This window comes from Pelophylax lessonae (genome assembly GCF_965119305.1).
Source record: "Pelophylax lessonae genome assembly, chromosome: 7".
NCBI classification, from domain to species: domain Eukaryota; kingdom Metazoa; phylum Chordata; class Amphibia; order Anura; family Ranidae; genus Pelophylax; species Pelophylax lessonae.
Genome location: NC_138774.1, coordinates 65,499,367 through 65,525,143, shown reverse-complemented (window position 1 = coordinate 65,525,143; position 25,777 = coordinate 65,499,367). Strand labels below are relative to the sequence as shown.

Below are 25,777 nucleotides of genomic sequence, written 5' to 3'. Positions count from 1 at the left end.
TTTTCCTATGAACCAGATGGTGATTGGTTGCTAGGCAGTACGAGCAACCAAGCACTAGCTTGTTATTACGAAAATAACTCTCCCTCAGCTTATTTCCCCTCACCTAATGTGAGCAGGTGAGTGGAAATTTTGAGGGCTGGCCTAGAGTTCAGTTTTAAGTAGCTGTGGCCACGTTGAATCTTATTAGCCCCCTGCCAATGTATTATACTCTCATTGGTTCCGTTTGACATGCCTGCCCAAATCAAGAATTTGTAATCTAACCATATTTAGATATACAAGTTATTAGAATCTGATGAAAAGCTTTTGGTTAAAGCTGTATGTGGTTCCTAAATTCTGTAGTAAACAGTTGTGTCTCATTGGTGCCATACATCATTTTTAGGAGTGGTCTCCAGTAACGGGGAACGATGGAAACAGCTACGGCGATTTTCTCTGATGACCCTCCGAAATTTCGGAATGGGTAAAAAAAGCATTGAAGAGAGAATCCAGGAAGAGGCCTGTTTCCTTACAGAAGAATTTAGGAAAACCAACTGTAAGTAAAGCACATAGGAGGACATTTATAAAGCAGTTGTATGACCAAAAACACTGAACATGAATAAAGCACATTGATTTTTTTTACAAATGTGTTTGGAGCTTTTCTTGCTTCTTGGCTCCTAAGCAAATATAGCCCCATTTTTGTAAAAAAGATTGTTCATATAACTACCGTATATGTCTTTTACCACTTGTATCCTTTTTATTGCTTATATTTGAAAACTTTTTTTTCCAATAAAAATTATATAAAAAAAAGATCAGATCGAGTTAGGTTAGGTAGAGATTTTGGTCATACACTGCTCAAAAAAATGAAAGGATCTCAATGGGGAAAAATATCATGCTGGATATCTACTATACTGATATGGACTGGGTAATGTGTTAGGAATGAAAGGATTCCACGTCGTTTGATGGAAATTAAAATGATCAACCTACAGAGGGCTTAATTCAAAGACACCCTGAAAATCAAAGTGAAAAAATGATGCAGTAGGCTAGTCCATTTTGCTGAAATTTTATTGCAACAACTCAAAATGGTACTCAGGATTTTGTATGGCCCCATGTGCTTGTATGCATGCCTGACAAAGTTGAGGCATGCTCTTATTGAGACTTCAGATGTGGTCCTGGGGTATTTCCGCCCAGATTTGGACCAGGGCATCACTGAGCTCCTGAACAGACTGAGGTGCTATCTGGTGGCATTGGATGGACCGAAACATATGTCCCAGAGGTTCTCTATTGGAGTTAGGTCAGGTGAGCATGGGGATCATTCAATGGTATCAATTCCTTCATCCTCCTGCATCGGGCTGCATACTCTTGCCCCATGAGGCCCAGCATTGTCGTGCACCAGGAGGAACCCAGGACCCACTGCACCAGCGTAGGGTCTGACAATGGGTCTAAGGATTTCATTCTGATACCTAATGGCAGTTAGGGTGCCAATGTTTAGCCTGTAGGGGTCTGTGCGTCCCTCCATGAACATGCCTCCCCAGACCATCACTGACCCACCACCAAACCGTTCATGCTGAATGGTGTTACGGGCAGCATAATGTTCACCATGGCTTCTCAAGACCTTTTCACATCTGTCACATGTGCTCAGGGTGAACCTGCTCTCATCTGTGAAAAGCACAGGGCATCTGTGGCAGACCTGCCAGTTCTGGTGTTAAATGGCAAATGCCATAGAGCTCCATGGTGCTGTGCAGTGAGCACAGGGCACAATAGAGGATGTAAGGCCCTCAGGCCACCCTTATGAAGTCTGTTTCTGTTTGTTTAGTCAGAGACATTCACACCAGTCACGCCTGCTGGAGTTAATATTGTAGGGCTCTGGCAGTGCTCATCATGTTACTCCTTACACAAAGGAGCAGATACCGGTCCTGCTGATGGGTTAAGGACCTTCTATGACCTTCTCCTGGAATCTCCTCCATGCTCTTGAGATTGGGAGACACAGCAAACCTTCTGGCAATGGCACATATTGATGTGCCATCCTGAAGGAATTGGACTGCCTGTGCAACCTCTATAGAGTCCAGAGATCGCCTCATGCTGCCAATGGTGACACTGACCCTAGCCAAATGCAAAACTAGTGAAAACCAGTCAGAAAAGATGAGTAAGGAAATAAAATGTCAGTGGCCTCCAGCTGTAAAATCATTTCTGTTTTGGAGGTCGTCTTTGTTGCCCATCTATTGCACCTGTTGTTAATTTCAGTAACACCAAAGCAGCTGAAACTGATTAACAACCCCCTCTGCTACTTAACTGACCAGATCAATATCCCAGGAGTTTACTCTGAATAAAAAGTGTTCCTTTAATTTTTTTGAGCAGTGTATAAAAAAATTGTCAAGCCTCTCCTCCAATCACAGTGTAGCATTAGAGTTTATTCTGTAGGACAGCACAGGCTACACACCACAAACTATATTCTATTAATGATAAAATGCAGGTGCAGTGAGGAATAGACGCTATGGTGACCATCGGAGAGTTTAGGGAAAAGTGGAAATGTGTATATCCAACCCCCAACCATTTTATACTCATCTGCTTTTCCTTTTGTGGAATTTTGCAATGGCGGACACAGAAAAAGGAAAAGCTGGATAGCACTGCAAAGGTGAATTCAAAGTGGTCAGTTTAAAAGAAACTGTCTATTAATAAAAGGAGACTACCATGCAATTTTAGCAAGTATTTTTTTATTTAACAAGAACTTTATTGAGAAGTTTTGTGAAACTATAAAATACAAACCAGATATGAATTGGAATTCAATCATTCCAGGCTTACGGCTAGTATAGTCTTATAACTAAGCAAAACAAGATACAAATATATGCGGTAGAGTTCAATATAAACAAACATAGGTCAACTAATATTTTGTTCAAGACTATAACACAAGTTCTTCTGTTGGCTACCATCCAAGTGTGATCCATAGATGAAGGGATATATGAGATGGTAGTTGGTGGCACACTGGCATGTGTAAATCGTAATGTAGAAAATTCAGAATAGGAGTAACATCGAAGGAGGTAAACTAAGCTCCAGAAAGCAATGACCAGGACCCCGTTCAGCCACCTGCAGGAGTGATTGAGTGGCTAATTAGCCACTCAGATCACTTCTGCCTGTTAGGGAATCGCAGGCTGAAGGATACATAATGGAATGATGCCTTTAGGTGCAGGCATCATTCCGGTATAACCACTGAAACCAGAGGACATCCTCCAGGCGGGAAATGGTTAAATAGTGTCAGCTGAAACAAACTCTTAAAAGTTAGATATAACCTTTTTAAATGTAAAGAAATTAATACTTATGAACCATACTTACTAATCTTTTGGGAGAAATGATGACAATAAATATTGATTAATGGGGGTGTATTGGATCAAAATCAAAAAGGATTGGTAGGGATAAAATGAGGGAAGGGGTGAGGTAAAGGGGGGGGGGTAAAGACAGGAGGGAGAAGGACAAGGGGAGGCCAAATAGGACGGGGCGACCAATCCTATACTGGTGCCTCTCCCCCGGGTCATGTAAACTCACAAGTCTAGCTCTTATGCACATCAATTCAGGGCCAACCATCAAGTTGGTGACACAATTCATTGAGTATATTGATCAGATTTAGTGAAATGGTGCCAACAAGCCCATGTTTTTGTGTATTTAGAGGGTGTCTGCAAGTATACTTTTTTATTGTTCCTTAAGCCTAGCTTTAGCTTGATCTGACTTTAGAGTCTTCCCAGCTCCCTTTTGTGAACTACAGCACCCTTCCTCCAATGGAGTTGAGAAGTAGGGAAGGTTTTTGTAGTCCAAATCAAGAGAACACATAAGGGTAAAACTGTTGTTGGTCCATAAGTAAAGGACATTGACTGAGCGTTGTCACCGTAAGACAAGATTACCAGAAGAAAATAAAGAAAAAAAAGACTGAAAAAATGATACTAATGCTGTCAGCACATCTAAGGACTGATACGCTGCAACATGAGAATTTTCTGTTTTTGAGTTTTTCTTTACACTTTAACTCTCCAGCACCTACCAGAAATTGAAATATCAGCTTTATTGGAAGTAACCCTCTAATGTTCTATATAGAAAATGAATTGTAATGGTTTGTTACGTCTTTACTATCTCTATCTTACAGGTCAGTCTGTGGATCCAACTTTCTATTTTTCCAAGGCAGTTTCAAATGTCATCTGCTCAGTGGTGTTTGGAAACCGGTTTGAGTATGAAGACAAAATGTTTCTTCAACTTTTGACCCTTTTAAATGAAAGTTTTATAAATTTCAGCTCTGTTTGGGGACAGGTAAGTAAAGAGCTTCAGACCATCTAAAAAGGAAATGTTTATGTTAATGAGATTGTACTGTAAATACACTATATTATTAAAAGTACTGGGACGCCTGCCTTTACACCACATGAACCTTCATGTCATCCCAGTCTTAGTCCGTAGGGTTCAACATTGTGTTGGACCATTCTTCCAGAAGAGCATTTGTGAGGTCAGGCACTTATGTTGGACAAGAATGCCTGGCTCGAAGTCTCCACTCTAATTCATCTCAAAGGTGTTCTATCAGGTTGAGGTCAGGAATCTGTGCAGGCCAGTCAAGTTCCTTCACCCTAAACTGTGCACATGACTGCGCACCAGTAACACAAAGCAAGGTTCCTGAAGACATGGATGAGCAGGTTTGGGGTGGAGGAACTTGACTGGCCTACACAGAGTCCTGACCTCAACCCGATAGAACATCTTTGGGATGAATTAGAGCGGAGACTGCAAGCCAGACCCTTTCCTCCATATCAGTGCCCAACCTCACAAATGCGCTTCTGGAAGAATGGTCAAACATTCCCATAGACACACTCCTAATCCTTGTGGACAGCCTTCCCAGAAGAGTTGAAGCTGTTATAGCTGCAAAGGGTGGGCCAACTCAATATTGAACTCTACAGACTAAGAGTGGGATGCCAATAAAGTTCATGAGCGTGTAAAGGCAGGCGTTCCTAAACTTTTAGTAATTTTGTGTATTTTTTGGGGGGGGATTAACAAAAACTGGTGCATGTGAAAAAGTACTCCAGTTTCTAATTTTGTGCATAGGAATATAAACACAGAATAAGGATTTAAAAGAAATGTGGTGTGAAAAAGGTCTTTGGGCACAAAGTAGCAATAATAATTAAACAACGTGTGATATCACCACCCCTCTTCTTTACCTTTTTGAATTATTGAGTGAATGCAAAGCTATCTCTAAATGGGGTCTATACCGAGCAGTCGCAGAATGGGACACGGAAGCTCAAGGAGACCACTAGAGTAGCAGTGCCTATTACAGTGATCTAAAGCTTCTAGAGGGATCCCACAGGTATGGTGTATGCAGAGTTACATTGGTTTAGGCTGGACCAATGTAACCGTGTGGGCAAGGCCAGATGATTGGTACCCAAGATGGAATAAAGGTACAACAATACAAAAGGAAGTAAGGCACAATTATTATTTGGTTTTATAGAAGTAACAAATAACTTGTGGAGGGCAGCGGCAAAGTGTCTTGATAACACTGGGAACTCAGATACAACAGTTCTCAGCAATGTTGCAGTATTTTAACACAGTCCCAGCATTTGTCACTTTAATAATGCTTACATTATCAGAGCAGCATCTGAGCATAGGGGGTGGCTGATAGACAGAGAAGCATTGCAGGCGCACTTAGCAGACCAATAAAAATATTTTTGTCCCAGCTCTAAAGTCCCCACATAGCAAAGCCCTAGCAAAGCCCTAGCGGTATCCCTGTTCTGTCCCTCCTTAACAGAAACCTCTCCCTAGTGCTAAATACACTGTCCTTAAGCAGCGGAGTTCCTGTCCCTATTCTATTCACTTTGCAAAGACAGGCCAACTGCAGTGGGGCAGTGCTATTTGTTAGCATTGCTCTCACTAAAAGATGCATGTGGAGGTTATCAAATCGAACAGCTTCTTCCCTGATGACATCTACGGAGGCTTCAGAGGAACAAAGCTCCTCTCATCCTCCATTCCCCCTGTACAGCGTGCTGCAAAAAAGCACCACCTATAAAATGGAGGATAAACTGCTCCTGCCTACCATCATAAAAATATTGATATTGTTGCAGAGTGCGATCACCACTGGGTGCAGCGGAGTCCATTCAGATCAGACATTGTGGAGTAAACAGGAACTGGCTTCTTTATTGGAACATAACACAGAAGCCAAACATGTCACCTTCTCATTGTAATAAGAACAACAGACAGGAAGAGATAACCAACAAGTACAGTACAGTGTACAGGAAATGCACATCATAGAGAATGCATAGCATATCACTAAGCATTAGCGACATCTAGTGTCCTATTTATGAACTGCAATAGACTAAGCTTAAAGTTGTTGTATCTCCAACACCCCTTCTCAACAGCTAAGGCTTAGTCTATTAAACCCATCTTCTTCGTAAGCCTTGAGTGTCTTTCAGCGGTCAGAGGCTTTGTAAGAATATCTGCTGTCATATCCTCGGTTGGGCAATAAAGTAACTCAAGAAGACCTTGCTCTTGAAGATCCCTAAGAAAGTGGAACTTCACATCAATGTGCTTGGTTCTTGAATTAACTCCTTCCCTGCGCGCAAGTGTGAGGCATCCTTGATTGTCCTCATAGATTTCTGTTGGGACTGTGGTTGACCCAAATCTGTTAATAGCTTTTTCAGCCATATAACTTCTTGACTTGCCTGCGCTGCAGCAACGTATTCTGCTTCAGTAGAGGACAGTGAAACAGAGAGTTGCTTTTTACTAGTCCAACTGATGGCACCTCCTGACAGAAAAAATAAGTAGCCACTGGTAGATTTCCTGTAGCTGGTGTCTCCTGCCCAGTCAGCATCCACATATCCTGTTAAGGTGCTTTCATCACTTGCTGGTAACTTTAGCTTGTAGTGCGAAGTCCCTTTAAGATAGCGAATGATTCGCTTTACAGCATTCCAGTCCTTTTGACTTGGCATTGAAACCTTTCTGCATAGGATTCCAACAGTTGCTGCAATGTCCGGCCTTGTAGCAGTGGTAAGATACAGCAATTTTCCTATTGCCTTCCTGTATTGAGTATTAGTAGGTAATGGGTTATCTTGGCAATTCATCTCCTTTAGGTAGTTGGTTTCCATAGGAGACTTTACTAGTTTGGCGCCTTCCATTCCAAATGTTTCAATTATTTCTTGTATTTTGTGTCTTTGGTTCAGAAGAAAGCTGCCATCTTCCTCTCTCTCGATCTGGATGCCGAGGTAATTCTTTATGTTGCCAAGATCTTTGGTGTTGAAGTTCTGATTTAGTTTTTCTAGGATTTCTGCTTCATCCCCTTCTTGCTCAAAGCAAATCAGGATATCATCCACATAAATAAGCATATAGACCCATCTGTCTGCCAATTTCTTTGTGTATAAGCAGGGGTCTGCTTTACTCCTCAGAAAGTTTTGATGTGTAAGCACTTCATTTATTTTTATATTCCACACTCTGGCTGCTTGCTTTAGACCATATACAACTATCCTGCGAAGTTTGCAAACTAGGTCTGGCCTTTGTTCATCTTTGAATCCTGGCGGCTGTTCCATGTAAATTTCTTCTGTTAGCTCACCATGTAGGAACGCGGTTTTCACATCAAAATGTTTCACTTGCATTTTCCTTGTGATGGCTATTGTCAGTAAAGTCCTTTTTGTAGTGTGCTTGACTACTGGTGCAAATGTCTCATCATAGTCCTCTCCGTATTTTTGAGAATAGCCCTTGGCTACTAGCCTTGCTTTGTATCGCTCAATTGTGCCATCTGCATTGTATTTCACTTTAAAAGTCCATTTACAGCCTATGGCTTTCCTTCTGGGTGGTAGTTCTGTAAGTGTCCATGTGTTAGTGTCATGCATGGATTTTATCTCTTCATCAGCAGCCTTTATCCATTTACTTGCTTCTTGTTCTGAAAGCTGAGATATGTCTTCCCAGGTTGCAGGTTCGTTGATATTGGCAGTACTTGCTTTGTATGAGAGACGTACAGGTGGTTTACCTTTGTTTTCTCTTGTTGAACGTCTCGGTTTTGTGTCTGAGCCTTCTTGTGTCTGCTCTTCAGTACTGGTAGAGTCTGCATTCACTTCAACTGTTTGTTCAGAAGTTACAGAGATAGGCTGGTCAATGTCAGTTTTCCCTTCTATTCTTTCTTCTACTGTTGTCATTACATTGTCTCTTAAATCTTCAACAAAAGTTACGCTGTTGCTAAGGTAACCTTGTCTGTTTTGGGATTAAGGATTCTGTAACCTTTGACATTGTCCCTGTATCCAACGAAGATACCTTCAAATGCTCTGTTTTGGAGTTTGGTGCGTTTTTCTTCAGGTGTGTAGATGAATGCTTTGCATCCAAATACTCTTAGATGTTTTACATTTGGTTTCTCATTGTGCCATAGTTCATATGGAGTTTTCTCTACTGTTCTGGAAAGAAGTCTGTTCTGCAAATATGTAGCTGTCATAGCTGCTTCACCCCAGTATTTTTGTGGTAGTCCAGAGTCTGTCAGCATACATCTGATCATTTCAGTCAGAGTTCTGTTCTTTCTTTCAGCTACTCCATTTTGTTCTGGTGTATATGGGACTGTCTTTTGATGTTCTATTCCATTCTGTTTTAAGTACTCTTGTATCTTATATCCTGTGAATTCACCTTCATTGTCACTCCGAAATATGAGAGGCTTCCTCTGAAACTTGTTACTGGTCTTTATTATGTAGTCTTGTAATTTGTCAAAAACTTCACTCTTGTGTTGCATTAGGTAGGTAACTGTGTATCTTGAATAGTCATCTATGAAAGTCACTATGTACCTTTTGCCTTCAGGTGTAGGTGGGTTTAGGGGACCACACACGTCACTGTGAACTAAGTCAAGTGGTCTTGAAGCTCTCTTCTGACTGACTTTGGGTAGTGTTGCTCTTGTAGCTTTGGATTTAATGCAACATTCACACTTAACAGTAACTGGACAAGGGGATATTGTTAGATCCCTTGTCAGATTCCTCCTCTGTAGTTCCTGTATGCATTCTGGGTGTCTGTGACCTAGACGTCTGTGCCATATATGTATACAGTCATTGTGCTTGTGTGTACATAGTCTCACCTTTTCCTTCACTGTGTCGAGGTGATATAGATGATCATCCGGCTTGGCACTTGCTACTGTCTGGTTGCCATTTAGGATTGAACACTTGTCACCTTGGAATTTTACAGTGAGTCCTCTGGCTGTTAGACGCTTCACAGATAAGAGTCCTCCTTCAAGATTAGGAACATAAAGTACATCTTTCACTGGTATGGCTAGGTTGTGTCCCGCATCATCAGGGCATACAAGGGTTCCATGCCCATATCCTTCTGCATGTATTTTGCTTCCATCTGCAAGATAAATAGTTTCTTTGTTGTTCAGATCAAGTTCTGTGAAAAAACTTCTATCACTCGTCATGTGACTGGTTGCCCCCGAATCGATGCACCAGCCTTGACATTTATTGTTGCCTGTCATTTTAAATGTGGCATTCCAGTTTCCTTCCCATGGATCATTGATTGTGGCTTTCACCTTTTGTTTAGAATAAGATGGACGCTCTCTTCTTTGCTCTGCTCTCCATATAGTACATTCTTTCTTTATGTGTCCCTGTTTGTGGCATCTGAAACACACTCTGGTCTCTTTCCTGTGTAACCTTGCATCTGTAGCTTTAAGAGCGGTTCTGGTGTCGGTTTCTGTGGAGTCATGCACTAATTCCTTTCTTCTCTGATACTCATCTATGAGCCTGGTTTTTACAAATGCTAGTGTCAGATCTGTCTCAGGTCGTGTCTCCAGTGCATTGATCAGTGCAGTATATGTATCGGGCAAACTGCATAACAACATGGCTGCTGCGTGGCTGTCTGTCATATTCTCCCCGATTGATCTGAGTTGCCCAATGACTTCCAGCATTGCGTTTATGTGCTCCTGCATGTCCTGTTCTCTGCTAAGTCTCATTCTGTAAAGTTTCCGCAGTAGAAACAGCTTGCTGTTTAAACTGGATCTTTCATTCAGTCTATTCAGGACATCCCACATACCTTTCGCTGTGTCCTCATGGCGTATATGTATGAGCTGATCATCCTCCACTAGTAAGCTTATGGTGGCCCGTGCCTGTCTGTTTTTCTTGTTCCAGTCCTGATTATTGTCCTGTGGCCTCTCTGTAGTGGTAACCTCCCACAAGTCATCTCTAGATAATAGCATTTCCACTTTAAACTTCCATAGCTGATAATTGTCATTGTTCAGCTTGCCCACTGAGAGTTTAAGTTCTGAGTTTCCAGACATTTTTCCCTCCTTTATATATAAACAGTCTTACTTGTCTATAGGAGATGTCACTGGAAAGCTTCCTTATGTCGATCTTTATCCGGATCCTGGGCCCATAACCTGTTGCAGAGTGCGATCACTGGGTGCAGCGGAGTCCATTCAGATCAGACATTGTGGAGTAAACAGGAACTGGCTTCTTTATTGGAACATAACACAGAAGTCAAACATGTCACCTTCTCATTGTAATAAGAACAACAGACAGGAAGAGATAACCAACAAGTACAGTACAGTGTACAGGAAATGCACATCATAGAGAATGCATAGCATATCACTAAGCATTAGCGACATCTAGTGTCCTATTTATGAGCTGCAATAGACTAAGCTTAAAGTTGTTGTATCTCCAACAGATATGTGGAAACCTTTCCTTTATCTTAGATAGATCTATTGGTAAATTATTTTGGTGCACACACTTCCATCCTCAATTCTTTGCAGTAATTCTGGTGCTTATCTGAATGCTAATTTCTCCATGGGTCTTAAGGTAACGTAGGTCTTAACCTTACTCTGCAAATATCTCTTAGATGTACAATATGTTTCCCAAAGTGTTCGAAAAGATTCCAGGACCTCATCAAAAACTTTTTAAAACTGTTCATGACATTCAAAAGTTTATTGAAAAAAGAGTGAAAATGCATAAAGAAACCCTGGATCCAGATTGTCCTCGAGACTTCATTGATTGCTTCCTCTTGAAGATGGAGCAGGTAAAGCAATTCATTCTGCTGGGTTTTACTGGGAAAGTTTATTTTTAGCTCACAGAAAGTTGCCAGATTTACACTTGGAGTCTTACAAGAAAATGTTAAGTTGATACCCAAGACCAGAGCTTTGAAAAATTGTAGCCAGCATTAAATTTGAAAATGAACAATCTAAAATGTAATTTTAAATTCTTAAATTCCTAAACTAGGGAATATTAATATTTGTTCAAGAAGATATCTATACATATATATATATATATATATATATATATATATATATATATATATATATATATATATATATATATTCATTTTTATATATACATATATCTTAAAGTGATTGTAAAGGCAGAAAGTTTTTTATTAAAAAAAAAATCGCCATGCTTTATGCAAAGTGATTTTTGTCTTATGACAAATTAAATGAATCACAGTGAAAAAATATGACTTTTTTTTTATCCAACACAAGTTGTGTAAAACTAATACAGCTAAGAGTGGGAAAAAATAATATTTTTTAACTTTTATGACTTTCTTTGTGCTTAACATGCACAGACAGAAAAAAACATCTCTTGAAGTCAACATTTCTATAAGAAAGTCTTGTAAAGAAAAACTTTGGGACATATTTATACAGCAGTGAATGTGATGTTTATCGAACATTCACTGCAGGGTGAGATATGTTAGGGAATTTTAGAGGTAGAAGCATTTTTAATGAATCTTTCCCAGTCCGAACTCTGGTTTAGGGCTTGTCAGCCCAGTTTTTTTAAAGAAACTGAAAGTTCAGAAGAAAATTTGTCCATGCAGGGGATTTTCACCAACAAAAATGGGTAAAGTTAATGGCAAGCCAGCTGGCTCTCTCTTCAGCTGCACCGTTGCTTAGTCCTCAACCTTGGCAATTGGTTGGTCCCTCAGACCATTTTACACGTTACTTCTGTGTTCATTCAGCTTTACCAGCTCTTCTGGCTCTCTCAGCTTTTTCAGTTGCAGCACAATATTGCATTGGCTCACTCCCTAGCCAATTGATAAGGGTTCTCCTAACACTTGGGCTCTCTCACTTTTCTGAGACATCCAGATTCCCTCAGTCCCATGGACTCGCCTAGTCGTCTCAGCTCTCTCAGTCTCCTAGACTCACTTAGCCATCTCAACTCTCCCAGCCCTATAGAGAAGGAACCTCTCCTCTGGACTGTCTGTTGAGTGGAGCACACCTGTCACCTAACTGGAACCCCACACTATGCCTAAATTCTTCATTACAAGAGCTGTGTGCACCTGCACATTAGGCCTGTCTGTCTCCTGCAAGACCTGGACACAAAAACAGTCATTCACAAAGTAAAATCTTGAATCACAACCACAGTAATAAATGTAAAAAATCACCAAATTTGTGTAATATCCGTGTAAAACAACTTAAAAAAATGTACCTATAACAATAGGTGATGGTGCACCAAGCAGACGTGAATAAATGGTGAAATAAAAGTCAGGTGCTAGTGCAATATACCTCTCAAGCACAATGATACTGGTGTGGTGGGTGGGTGCACCAATATATGTAAAAGGATATAATAATATAGGTGGGTTTTGTTTCATGCAATAAACCGTATAAATAAATTCCAGTACAAATAAAAAGATGTTAGGGTGTGGGTTAAATATATGTGAATAAGTGTTGGACACAAATATAAATATAATAGTAACACACCATAAAAAATTAAATAATTAGACAATTGCCAGAAAGTCCATATAAAATATACAAGTTCCAAGTGAAATAGTGACAATTCTTGTGTAATTTCTCTGTGCTCCTTTTCTTAGTGGGATACAAAAGTGACGTGGGGATATCTGATCCTTCACCCAGTGAGGCGAGGTCACTTACCAGAAGCACTAAGGCCTCTGAGGACCTATAGTGCAGGTAGAACTTAGAGGTCTTTCAGTGACACCCTCCTCCTAGGTGAAGATTCAGGGGTAATATTGTCCTATGTGGATGGCTCCAATCTCATATATGGATGGCTCAAATCCTAGGTGGCTCAGAAAACACAAGGAGATGTACTCATGGTGCAGTAATTTTATTAAAGGTAGAAGAAATAAGAGAAAAAAACTCACATTTTTCGGTGCCTCTTAAGGCACTTGAAACAGGCAAAGAATACAGCTCAGTAGGAACCGCTGGTGAGTGTTCCTTCTGCATTCCACGCTACAGATTCCCGCAAAACGGACGTGACGTACTGGACCCTAAATGCATTTCGCTGATCATAGCGTCATCAGGAAGTGTCCCGTATGTAGTCACGGCAGCATAAGAGGGCCTTAAGGAGCTCTCATTGGCTAATCAGAGCATTGTTATGTTAATTCTTCTCAAAACCGGAAGTTCCCATAGTAAACATGATGGAAAGAGTCTATTTGCAGAAAATACAGAAATTACACAAGAATTGTCACTATTTCACTTGGAACATGTATATTTCATATGGACTTTCTGACAATTGTCTAATTATTTAATTTTTTATGGTATGTCACTTTTATATTTATATTTATGTCCAACGCTTATTCACATATATTTAACCCAAACCTAACTTCTTTTTTAAATATATTGGTGCACTCACCCACAACACCAGTATCATTGTGCTTGAGAGGTATATTGCACTAGCACCTGACCCTGACTTTTATTTCACCATTTATTCACGTCTGCTTGGTGCACCATCACCTATTGTTATAGGTGCATTTTTTAAGTTGTTTTGCACAGATATTACACACATTTGGTGATTTTTTACATTTATTACTGTGGTTGTGATTCAAGATTTTACTTTGTGAATGACTGTTTTTATGCGTTAGAGCCTCACTACTTCCTTTTTCTCTATTTAAGTTCTTCATACTTAAATTGAAGGCAGCTTCACTATTTATATTGTTGCATCTAAAAGGGAGGCGCCATTACTTTCTATATTTTCCCATAAGACCTGGACACAGGGTTGGAGATTTCTTCCCCCAAAAAACTTTGGAAATATCCAAACTCTGCAACCCAATCCAGGAATACTAAAACTCCTGTTGTGTGTTCAGAAATAATAATCTGGAGCCCCGTACTCTGCTTATGTGTGAACCTTGTGTCATATCTTCTACATCCGTTTTCACAGTGGCAGGGCCTTGCACTGTCACAAGGCATATTATTCCCTATAATTTAAATCACATGCACCAGGAAAATTAATCTGGAGCGAGAGTCTGGTGACGGTCACATTCACTGTTTTCTAAATATAGCCCTATATGTGTTACCTCGGCATCTTTAGTAATCATAAAAGTTACTGTTAAATTAATAGGTCTATAGTACAAATGTTAACATTTCTCTAGGGTATACTGGTGCAAGTGGGTAAAGTATAAATGAAGGCAAAAACTTTTTTGTTTTGTTTTGGATTAAGAGGGAAGTGATTAGAACACCTGTCAGTTTTTATTGCTGTCTGTGCCCCTGTTAGGGAGATTTACCCTATCTATTTGTCCTGTTTACCGGGCAGTTCCAGACAATGTGTAACATGAACCCCTCCTCTTGACCATATCTCCATTGCATCTCCCCAATGAGATAGAGATGGTAAAAAAAAAAAAAAACCTGACAGGGATTATAATTCTTTCTTACTCTATTCAAAAAAGAAAAAAAATGTGAATCCAGAATTTTGTCCAAGCCTTAACTTCATTCTAATTTTTAACATCTAAGTTTCCTTCTTAATTCTTTAGGAAAAAGATGTGCCACAAACTGAATTTCACATGGAGAGTATTGTGCATACCACATTTGATTTGTTTACTGCTGGTACAGAAACTGTCAGTATGACTTTGCGTTACGGACTGTTAATTCTGCTCAAACACGCAGATGTTGAAGGTTTGTAAAGTTCTTAAAAAAGTAAAGGACTAAAAAACACATGTAGCACTGCCCCCTTGAGGGCTGCTGGTTGATGGGTGTTCCTCAGCACTCCGATGACCCTGTAAACCGTCCAACCCACCTGACACTCTAGGTTCCCTCATTATATGTATACCTTTAAGAACACGCTGACACAAGATAAATGAGATATTGCTGTTTACTTAAAGGATAAACAAGTATAACTCTATCAGTCAGCCGAGTCTCACCTAAACCAGCAGGGTTCAGCAAGACTGATATAAAGAAACGACAAATAAAGAATTACAATATCAATGAACAGTGGTAGAACAACACTCTAAGATTCGAAATAGTGACTGATGACCTTTATAATAATGCCCTCTCTCTCTCTCGGATGTCCATTCATGGGGGGTCCTATAAGACAGGCGATGCGCTATCCCATGTTCCGGCATCTGGGAGTGAGCGATACTCTGCTTCCTCAGGCTGTCTGTCGCTTCCTCTTCAGCTATACTGTGACAGCATCCACAGTGTAGCTATCAGCATCCGCTCTGCTGAGGACGAGCTCCGCACGTGGGTTAGGCCTCGTGTACTAGGTCTCAGTCACCAACAATCCTGTACGCACACAACAGGCTGATCCACACTCACTGGATCCTGGAAGCAAGAGAGTGTTCACACTGTGGAGCAGATAGATTTATAGTCTCTCCCATGGTCCTTTCGCTTCCCCGTTGCTTCCTGGGAGAATAGTTCCCCCAGCAATCCAGATAACAGTCTGCTCTCGATTTAGAACTATATCTCCCACAATCCAGTTCTTCCACTTCCTGTGAGAGGCAGATGATGGACTGACCAAGCATGTCTCCAGACCTAAACCCTATTGAGCATCCATGGGGCATCCTCAAACGGAAGTTGGAGGAGCGTACGGTCTCTAACATCAACCAGTTCTGTGATGTCGTCATGGAGGAGTGGAAGAGGGTTAGGGCAGTGCTGGAAAATAATGGTGGCCACACAAAATATTGACACATTGGGCACAATTTGGACATTTTAACTTAGGGGTGTACTCATTTTTGTTGCCAGCCTTTTAGACATAATGGCTGTGTGTTGACTTATTTTGAGGGGACATCAAATTTACACTGTTATACAAGCTGTACACTCACTACTTTACAATGTAGCAAAGTTTCATTTCTTCAGTGTTGTGACATAAAAAGATAAAATAAAATATTTACAAAAATGTGAGGGGTGTACTCACTTTTGTGAGATACTGAGTCTGTAGATAGTCAGATCAGTCATTTATACTACTCGTATATAAAAAAAAATACTAAATAAAGAACTACTATCATTCAATCTGGCAACATTTAGTTCTCATGTTATAAAACATTAGATAAGCCATTTACTGTAAGTGGCTGTCAAATAGCCATTCAAGTTTATTCAGTTATAGACATTTACATTTTTTTTAATGAATTCAGAGGTTTCTGATAACAAAATCATATGATTAAATTAACAATATTTTAGCTTTAAATAAACTGCCATTGGCTCTCATTTTTGCAGAACGCATCCACAAAGAGATAGACCATGTCATTGGCCGGAACCGGGCTCCTTGTATTGAAGATCGGTCTCGTATGCCATATACGGAGGCTGTGATCCATGAGATTCAGAGATTCGTTGACGTCGTCCCAATGGGAGTCCCACACAAAGTGACATGTGATGTGCATTTCCGAGATTTCATCATTCCAAAGGTAAAACATTATGTGTCAGCCTAGTATTTTTGGTTAGCTTACTTAGGCAGTACACAAAGCAGGGGTATTAGAAGTGCAATAATTCATAACAACCTATCAGATTTCACTTTTTCTGAAGCTAGATCAGTAAATAGTTGATTGTGCCTGGTCTTTATTGGTTACTGCATTTTTCTCTTTATCCTATATAAATAAACAAACACACGTATACTAACTGTATTCACGTTTGGTTTTAACTAAAGTGGGGCTTAGGGCTAAGACCAAGTTTATCTACCTGTTGTGAAATGTAAAAAAAATGCATACTTGTGACGATACAGTCATTAACTATATCTAAGTGTAGTAGGATTCCCAGCCATTTTGCTGGATGAGGGTCCGCCTGGGTTACCGCTAGTATCAACAGCACATTTAAGCTTGTTCTCCAAGTGTGAGCACTGAGACAAGGAACAGTCCAGTATCTTTTGGGTTTTTTGTATTTATTTTGAACTTGGATGGGAGAAGGGATGAGTGGGATACTCCTCTGGCTCAAGTATACACAATTTGAGTGGGACAACTGAAAAACGCCTGTTGGCGCTGACTTGACGCTGGCTAAATACTGGTAAACACCGGTTGACGCTGGTTAACACTGACTTGCTGTCTGTTAACGCTGTACTGACTTCTGACACTTTCATGTGGCACAAAGTCCTAATTAAAGCTTCCTTGACCCCTCTTCACTTCAGGGCCCGCACCGGCACCCTCTTTTACACACACTTATCTTCAGGGCTTAATCCCTGGCACCCCCTTTCCAAGTCCTCTCTACTGCTTAGCTGGCTCCTGGATCCCTCCGACCTTCTGGAGTGGTCCCCTATCCTAGGCAGACCCCTGGGCAGTTTACAGCACTCACAACACTGCTTTCCTGGAAACTTCTGCCCCAGCAGCTCTACTTGGTCCTCAGCACACTGGATCCCTCTCTGCAGCTCAGCTTAACCTTCTGTCCTTCAGGTCGACCGCCAAGGACACCTTCACTTCCCGCTGACAGGAGGAGAGACAGCCGTCACCCTCCTCCCGGGACTCTTTTTGCCACCAAAGACACCCTGTCATGTGCTCCCCTCATACTTATACCCCATCCCAGGATGCATTGCTGCAGATTCTGCCCTCTGGGATAGATACAAGCCCTGGTGTGCTATTGGTCAGGTTTCCTCCACTTCCCAATAAGAGCCCTGGTTGGACACAGTGGGGAGACTCCCCTAAGCTCAACAGACACACCTGGGAACACATGACAGCCTAGCTGAACAAGCAAACCCCCCTGATAAGCAGGCAGGGCCCCCCTCTATGGGTTTTCCTAGCACCTACCTAGGAGGGTGCTACATCTATTTCCAAATGCCTAGGTACATTTTTAATATGAAGATATGAAAGCATGCCACTTTATATTCTGCCATATATCAGGCTTATATGATCTTCCTACAAATAAATGGTCAGTGCCCTCGCCTATAACTGGCCTTTGTAGCAAGGAGCACATGGGAGGGCAATGCATGTAAAACAAAACCAAAGAAATTCCCATCTCAACTTACCGACCAGCCTGCAACCAACTTGCTCTGTCTCCTGTTAGACAGGACAACTGGGTTGGTTGCAGGCTGGTCAGTAAGTTAAGCTGGGAATTTCTTTGGTTTTGTTTTATATGATCTCTTTGTATAAATAACAGTTTTTTTTTATATTTTTCACTTATTTTAGGGACACACATTTTCTTGGCATAAAAACATTATGACCCCAGTAATAATCAAATGAGACGTACTAGCTTAGGCTAAAACCCAAACTGAACAAAGCAAGAGCAAATCCATATTTGTCTTGTTGGTATCCAGTAGGAAGTATGCAGGTGTCTGAACACAATGATCAATACAACTCTTATAGTACTCATATGGGTGTGATTATATAGTTCTCAGTGTTCAGAAAAGACACTGAGTCAATGACTGACCTTACTAAATTTATACTTTAACATCTTATATAACATCATATAAACTTTTCTAGGATACCACTGTGTATACCGTGCTTAGCTCTGTTCTTCGAGACCCCAAGCAGTTTAAATACCCCAATGAGTTTAATCCTGGACATTTCTTGGATGAAAATGGGAAGTTCTGTAGGAATGATGGATACATGCCCTTCTCTTCAGGTATGCATCACTATATACTGTAGGATCAACATACCCGCATGTGTGCCATCTACAGTACTACACACATAGTATTACCAGTATCATTGCACCTTGTAGATGATGTGATGGCACTCAGAATGCATAAATATTCAGAGAATTTGGGTATTGCTCAATTTGATGATTGAAACCGCAGGCAATTTTAATTGACTAGAGAACAGAGGATTCATCTTTCATCAAAAAGAAGAAAGCTGAGCCACTGTAAACTTTAAGATAGTTGAGAAATGTGGGAAAATAGTGCTGGACCCATAAGGTTATCTTATTGATATTACTGTCTTAAAGAACTGATGTTGATGTAAATAATCTGGTTTCTGGGCAGGTGGATTCTACACCACAAATGATCTCCATTGTCTCCTTGAATATACCAAAAATGGAAATTGAAGTGCCATACCACTGCTAAGAGGTCCAGATACAACTTTATTTCAATAGCCAGCCAAACCAGCTGCTGACAAGGCCTGTGCTTGTAATTGCACTGGGAAAAATAACATTAACCGCTTTCGGACCACCCACCACAGAAATACTATGGCAGGCTGGCCCTCCTGCGCGAACTGCCGTAGGTATACATTGGTCGCGCACCTGCAGCTAGAGGGCGAGTGTGCACCACCGGCGGCGCGCTCCCGCCCCCACTCAGCAGCGGGGACTCTGATGCACGGGGCAGGCAGCTCCGATTGCCGCCTGCCACCCGCGATCGCTCCCCGCTGAGAGAGAAGAACGGTCAGCTGTTGTAAACATAGCTGACCGTTCTTCTCACTGGAATGATCACAGAGGTCCTGTGATCATTTCACAAGCCCAACCCCCATACAGTTAGAATCACTCCCCTAGGTTCACATTTAACCCTTTGATAGCCCCTGGGTTAACCCCTTCCCTGCCAATGGCATTATTACAGTAACAGTGCATATTTTTAGCACTGATTACTGTAGTAATGTCACTGGTCCCCCAAAAGTGTCAAAAATGTAAGTTAGGGGCCCGATCTGTGCACTGCAATGTCGCAGTCCCGCTAAAAATCGCTGCCCTTTCTAGTAAAAAGAAGAAAAAAAAACAATAAAAATCTTTCCCGTAGTTAGTAGACGCGATAACTTTTGCGCAAACCAATCAAAATACGCCTATTGCGATTTTTTATTACCAAAAATATGTAGCAGAAAACACATTTGCATAAAATGTTAAAACATTTTGATTTTTACATTTTTTTTGGAAATGTTATATAGCAGAATGTGAAAAATATTGTTTTTTTTTTCAGAATTGTCGCTCTATTTTTGTTTATAGCACAAAAAATAAATATCGCACAGGTGATCAAATACCACCAAAATAAAGCTCTATTTGTGTGAAAAAAAGGACACCAATTTTATTTGGGTACAGTGTTGCACGACCGTGCAATTTTCTGTTAAAGTAGTGCAGTGCCAAATCGCAAAAAATGGCCTGGGCATTAAGGGGGCAAATCCTTTCGGTCCAGAAGTGGTTAAAGATCGAATTTACTTTTAGTCCATTCACATTGTTTTCAATCATGCCCTGATGGAGGGGGGGGGGCGTTTTTTGTCGCTGAAACCCTGAAACACATTGGCTACTCTTTCTCTTTGGTTGTCCCCCTGGACTTCCACCATACACCATACCACCCCCCCCCATCGCCGGCTCACTCCTGGACTGAGGAGGAGGGCAGGCAGAGGCGGCTTCCCCCAGCAGCGGTGGCGGCAGCTTCCCCTGCGTCTCCCCCCTCCTCCTTGGTCAATAGCATGGCCTCTCCTTTCGGCCAATCGGGAAACTGGTCTCAGGACCTGATTGGCTGGGAGGAGAACCAGTATGATAATAGTGAATATTCATTCCCTATTGTCACACAACTCTTTTTTTAAGCCTATTAAAGCCTCTGGCTCTAATCACGTGCTTCAAAAAAACAAACAAACATTGGAATCCATGCGTTCGGCGCCCAGCATGTAAATTAGGGGGCCGGACGCATGGATAGGGGGGGGTGGCGCCCCAGCACCCCCAATGCACCAGCCACCACTGATATACAGACTGATTTTACAATTGTGAATTTAGTAACACTTTATTAGGTGCATTAGGGCTCTTTCACACGATCCGCCTCCGTAGGCGGATCTGTGTTGCTCAGCGGGGATCGCGGATGACAGCTCCGTCTCCGCTTGCAGAGCGGAGAGGGAGGTGTCTCAGCCCCCGCTGCCCTCTATGGGGGATCGGATGAGAGCGGACCGCCTGTCCGCTCTCATCAGATCCGATCCGATCCGATTACTGAACGGATGGAAAAATAGGGTTTCCATCCGTCCAGATTTCACGGACAGGATCGGATACGGGTGTCAGCGGGTGTCAGCAGAGGTGTCTCCGCTGACACCCACTGCCCCATAGAGCTGCATGGAGGATCCGATCAGATCCGCCTAAAAAACTGACAGGCAGATCTGATCGGACCGCCCGTGTGAAAGAGCCCTTACTGTATAGCCTGTAATCCAGAGAATAGCTACTGCCTCTAAATTCAAGTGGGATAGGGATGGGAGAAATTGTACTAGGGGCACCACATCCCATGTTACTGGAAAAAATGTATTAGGAAGGCTCCAGGACTTTATAGATGGACCACAACAACAATATAATATAAAGTAAAGGTGCATTGAACAACCGTCTTAAAAACAACAGGACATAAGAAAATATGCATATACAGTTCACCCATATACCAGAAAGGAGAACTCCCATATCACTAATTTTCAGCAGCACTTAGATGTCACTATGTAAATTGCATCATCCTTGTCCTCAACATGTTTCACAGAATCCTGCTTCCCCAGGAGGAATTTTAAAATCCATTCTAAACATATACAAATTTCCCAAAATGACTAACATATAATAACATTTTTACAACAAAAAATAATTTTTCAATAACTTACTAATGAGGTATGGTATGAACACCCATGTGTGACCCTTGTCAGACAGGAGTAGGGCATACTGTAGGCACCAAAGGAGACAACAATTCCCTGAGCAAGTATGGGAGCACATAAATGGAGGATCCACTAAAAAAGAAATATATATATATATATTTAACCCCATACCTAAATACACGTATTTTAGAAGATGATAAGTATCCCCACTTACCCTGGTATGAACAGTAACAGATTCATGGAAAAGGGAAATGTTCTTGGTCTGAAATTACAGCTACAAGAAATGCTTTGCTCAGGTAGCATTCCTGTATGTAAAAAGCAGGGCTTTTTTTCACCAGGAACGCGGGGGAACGCAGTTCCGGCACCTCCAGCACTGAATGTAATGGCAAGGGGTAGGCTGGAGGGTATATTGATGCTGGCTCCTGGAGGATCTATTGTGACAGGTGGTGGTGTATTTTTGTGTGAGGGTCTAGTTTTGCTGGTGGGGGATCTATTGTTATTCTTATGTTGCTGGGAGGGTTCTACTGTTGAGGGAGGGGTCTATTATTACTGGCTGCGAAGGATCTATTGATGCTTGCTGCTAGGAGATTAGTTGTTGCTTATGGGGGGGCTCTAATGTTACTGGGGTGAATCATTTGTTGCTGGGTGTGGTATTTTGTTGTGGGTGGTCCATTGTTGCTGTATGGGGGATCCATTGTGGCAAGGGTGGAATCTATTGTTGCTGCGGGGGATCTTTTGTTGCTGGGGTTGATTCTATCGTTACTTGGGGGATCTGTTGTCGATGGGGAAGGGGGGTTCTATTGCTGCTGGCTGCAGGGGATCTATTTTACTGCTTTTCTTGTTATCATTATGAAAATACAAATAAATTATTTAGCACCACAATTGATATTTGGTTCTGTATTCTCTAAAAGGGGCAGTACTGGGAGGTGGGTAGGGGGTGGGACTTGGGCACGTGTTCAACGGTGGGTAGGGGGAGCATATAAGGGGTGACTCAGAAGGGGGGAGTCCCTGCACCTATTCTCTGAGGGAAAAAAAGCTCTGGTAAAAAGCATACCTTAAAATAAATTATAAACCACACAAGTAAGTAAACAAGATACTCAATCATAAAATATGCTTCACCTGGTAGTTAAAATAAAGGTAGCCAGGAGGAGTGCAGAAATAGCTAGACTTTCATTATATTTATTGCAATGTAAGCTAAAGGAAAACATCAACTAGGATAGTAAGGCCAACTCCACTATTGACAATTCCTGAGTAGTACAAGAAACGGAGGGGTGATTTCAAACCAAATTGATGTGGAGAAAAAAAAAGTTGCTAGGGGGTAGGACTTTTTAAAACAGAGATTTTGTATGTCTCCTTTTTTGGGTGTCTTTTTTCTGTCTCCAGCATTGCACAGAGATTGCAATGGGGTTGGAATCTGGTTCAGCTGTGCATAGAAACCAATGAACTTTCAGGTTTTCTGTCAAAGCTAAGTGCCGTTTTCAGACCAGCGGACCAATCGGATCCACCTGTCCGTTTTTCAGGCAGACCCGATCAGACCACCCATTGTTCTGTATGGAGCGGCCGATGCCAGTGGACATGTGTCTGCTGACACCTGCTGGCATCAGATCTGATCCACTAAAAACAGACGGATAGGAATACATTCCCCATCTATCTGTTATATTGGATCGGATGACAGTCGGAAGGAAACAGACAGGCGGTCCGTTTACATCCGACCACCCCATAGAGAACAGCTGGCTGAGACCTGTCATCCGCCTGCTCAGCTAGGATCAGTGGAGAGATTCCCCGCTGAGCAGGCAGATCCGCTTGATGGCTTCCGCTCCATCTGAAAGGGAAATAATTGAACAAGCTGAAGTTAAAAGCTGATTTACTACCATGTACAGCTGAACTTGATTTTTCACTTTCCAGTTTTAGTACTGTAAATTAACCCCATTGTTTCTGAGCTCCCAGTGGCCAAAGAAGAACAGGGTCACATGGCAGCAAATGGGGACCTGTCATTGCTGGAGGAGGTCAAGTCTGCCATATTGTTCAACAATGTTAGGCATACTTGCACATTAGGGTGAGATCCCCCCTACAACTTAAGCATAGTTCCAATTTAAACTGCCAATATCTCCCTAGAACTGACACTTCAATATTAGCATAACAGCACTATAGCATAAAATACCATAAATGGGTATAAATGGTTTATGAGCTTGTATATAATACTGTAGAAATAGGCATTTTACTAAACCATCAATTACATCCATTACACTACTTCTTGAATCCAAGCATCTAATCTGCTTCACAGATTACTGCACTAAATGCCATCAGTAATTGTTTTTTTTAGCCATTTATAATTCTCTTTCACTTCACAGGAAAGCGGATCTGTGTGGGTGAAGGTCTTGCAAAAATGGAGCTCTTCTTGTTTTTCACTACAATTTTACAGAACTTCACCTTGAAATCACCGGTAGACCCACAAGACCTAGACCTTACCCCAGAAACGAGTGGATTCGGAAACATTCCACGTCACTATGAACTGTGCTTCCTCCCTCGGTAATCAATTGGACTATTCAACTTTATATTGTACTTGTCAATTGAGTTTCAAACCGAAAAACCTCGCTCTAACACAGTGAAAAAAAAAAAAAATATATATATATATATATATATATATATATATATATATATATACACACAGTATGTGTGGGTATGTATAAATGTTTATATATATATATATATATATATATATATAGCACTGCCCCCTTGAACAGTCCAGGGGATTTGTGTTTTTTTTTCTATTTTATTTGGAACTGGTATGGTAGAAGGGATGAGTGGGATACTCCAACTTAGTAACCATGCAAAAAAACTGAGGACATCTAGCTGTAGTGTGTGCGGCAAGGCCACTGCTTCACCTTGCCACTGAAGTGAAGATATAAAAAGTGAACTATGCTTTAGGTTACTCTTCAGGGTATAACTCGGCACCCCCTTTCCTACTTACTGTGTGTGCTAGCTCCTGTCCACTGACTCTCCCTGGAGTGGTCCCCTTCCTGGGCAGACCCCTGGCAAGCTCCCTGGTACTCACGGACACTGTTTTTCCTCAGGTTGCTCTACCACTAGCTCCACTGTCAGTTTCCTCTGGACCTCACAGCTCAGCCCCACACTTCAGGTCCACTAGGCCGACTGCCTGTGACCACTTTCCACACTGACAGGAGGAGAGACAGCCGTCACCCTCCTCCTGGGACTTGGCTTCCCGCCCAAAGAAACCCTGTCACATGTGTCCCTGGCTTTTATGACCTATCCCAGAATGCACCACTGTTGTGCCAACCCTCTGGAACAGCCACAAAAGCCTGTGTGTCATTGGCTGGGTTTCCTCCTCTGTCCAACAGGCTCCTCTATTGGATACAGTGGGGGACACTCCCTCAGACCAAGTGAATCACACATGGACACATGTAACAGGCAAAACTACTGATCAGGCTCCCCTGATAAGCAGATGGAGCAAACAATGCTTTTACCTAGCACCTACCTAGGTATATGGGCTACATATATATATATATATATATATATATATATGTAGCCCATGTAGATCATTTCATATTCAATTGTACATACAGTATAAGTATTATATCAGTATTATTTTTTTTAAAAAGATAGAGCTGAACTCCAGGCAGATATAAAACATCACAGATTGCAATATGTATTATCTCTAGAATCTGTTGATATCTGTTGGTAACTCTCGCACAGTACACTGGAAGAGGGGGGTTACCCTTTGAGACTCTCCAGCATGCACATAGGACAAATAACATTCCAATAGGAGGAGAAGGATGAGCTCAATGCCACTGATTCCTCATTGTCCAATCACAGGCTGGCGGCTATGAGGTGCCCAAAGCTATATTGCGTATCAGTAATAGATAAAATTGAGGTCAGCGATCTGTTTGTGCTGTCTGGCAGGGCTTTGTAAATCTCTGTACTAGCTGGATAAAGAAAAACTTTGTTTTGCAAGGAAAGCAGATTCCATATACTGTATGTATCTAAACAGTGTATTTACCTTATTACTTGAAGGTTGATTTAAATCATAATCTGCTTGGATAATACAGTGTAATAAAATGCATAGGCATATTAGGAGGTCTGTGTCTAAAAACTGGAAATAGAGGTTACTACTTTTTTTTAATAAACTATTATACTTTATTTTGGAACTCAAAGGGTACTTTGACATATATCCTGATATTGTAACCACAGATTTTATCTCTGTCACCTGTTTTATTAAATT

General features: G+C 41.4%; 1 protein-coding gene across 1 annotated transcript in view; it reads left to right on the top strand.

Moving 5' to 3' along the window:
• The window catches only part of LOC309559459 (cytochrome P450 2G1-like), a 38,614-nt gene extending 14,480 nt beyond the window's left edge, over positions 1–24,134 (top strand). The window contains exons 3-9 of the mRNA XM_082262731.1: positions 380–529; positions 4,103–4,263; positions 10,774–10,950; positions 14,626–14,767; positions 16,304–16,491; positions 18,490–18,631; positions 23,889–24,134. Coding sequence (XP_082118857.1) covers positions 380–529; positions 4,103–4,263; positions 10,774–10,950; positions 14,626–14,767; positions 16,304–16,491; positions 18,490–18,631; positions 23,889–24,070 — 1,142 coding nt within the window. The 3' untranslated portion in view covers positions 24,071–24,134. The remainder of the gene's footprint in view (positions 1–379; positions 530–4,102; positions 4,264–10,773; positions 10,951–14,625; positions 14,768–16,303; positions 16,492–18,489; positions 18,632–23,888) is intronic.
• Positions 24,135–25,777: the final 1,643 nt, after the last annotated feature.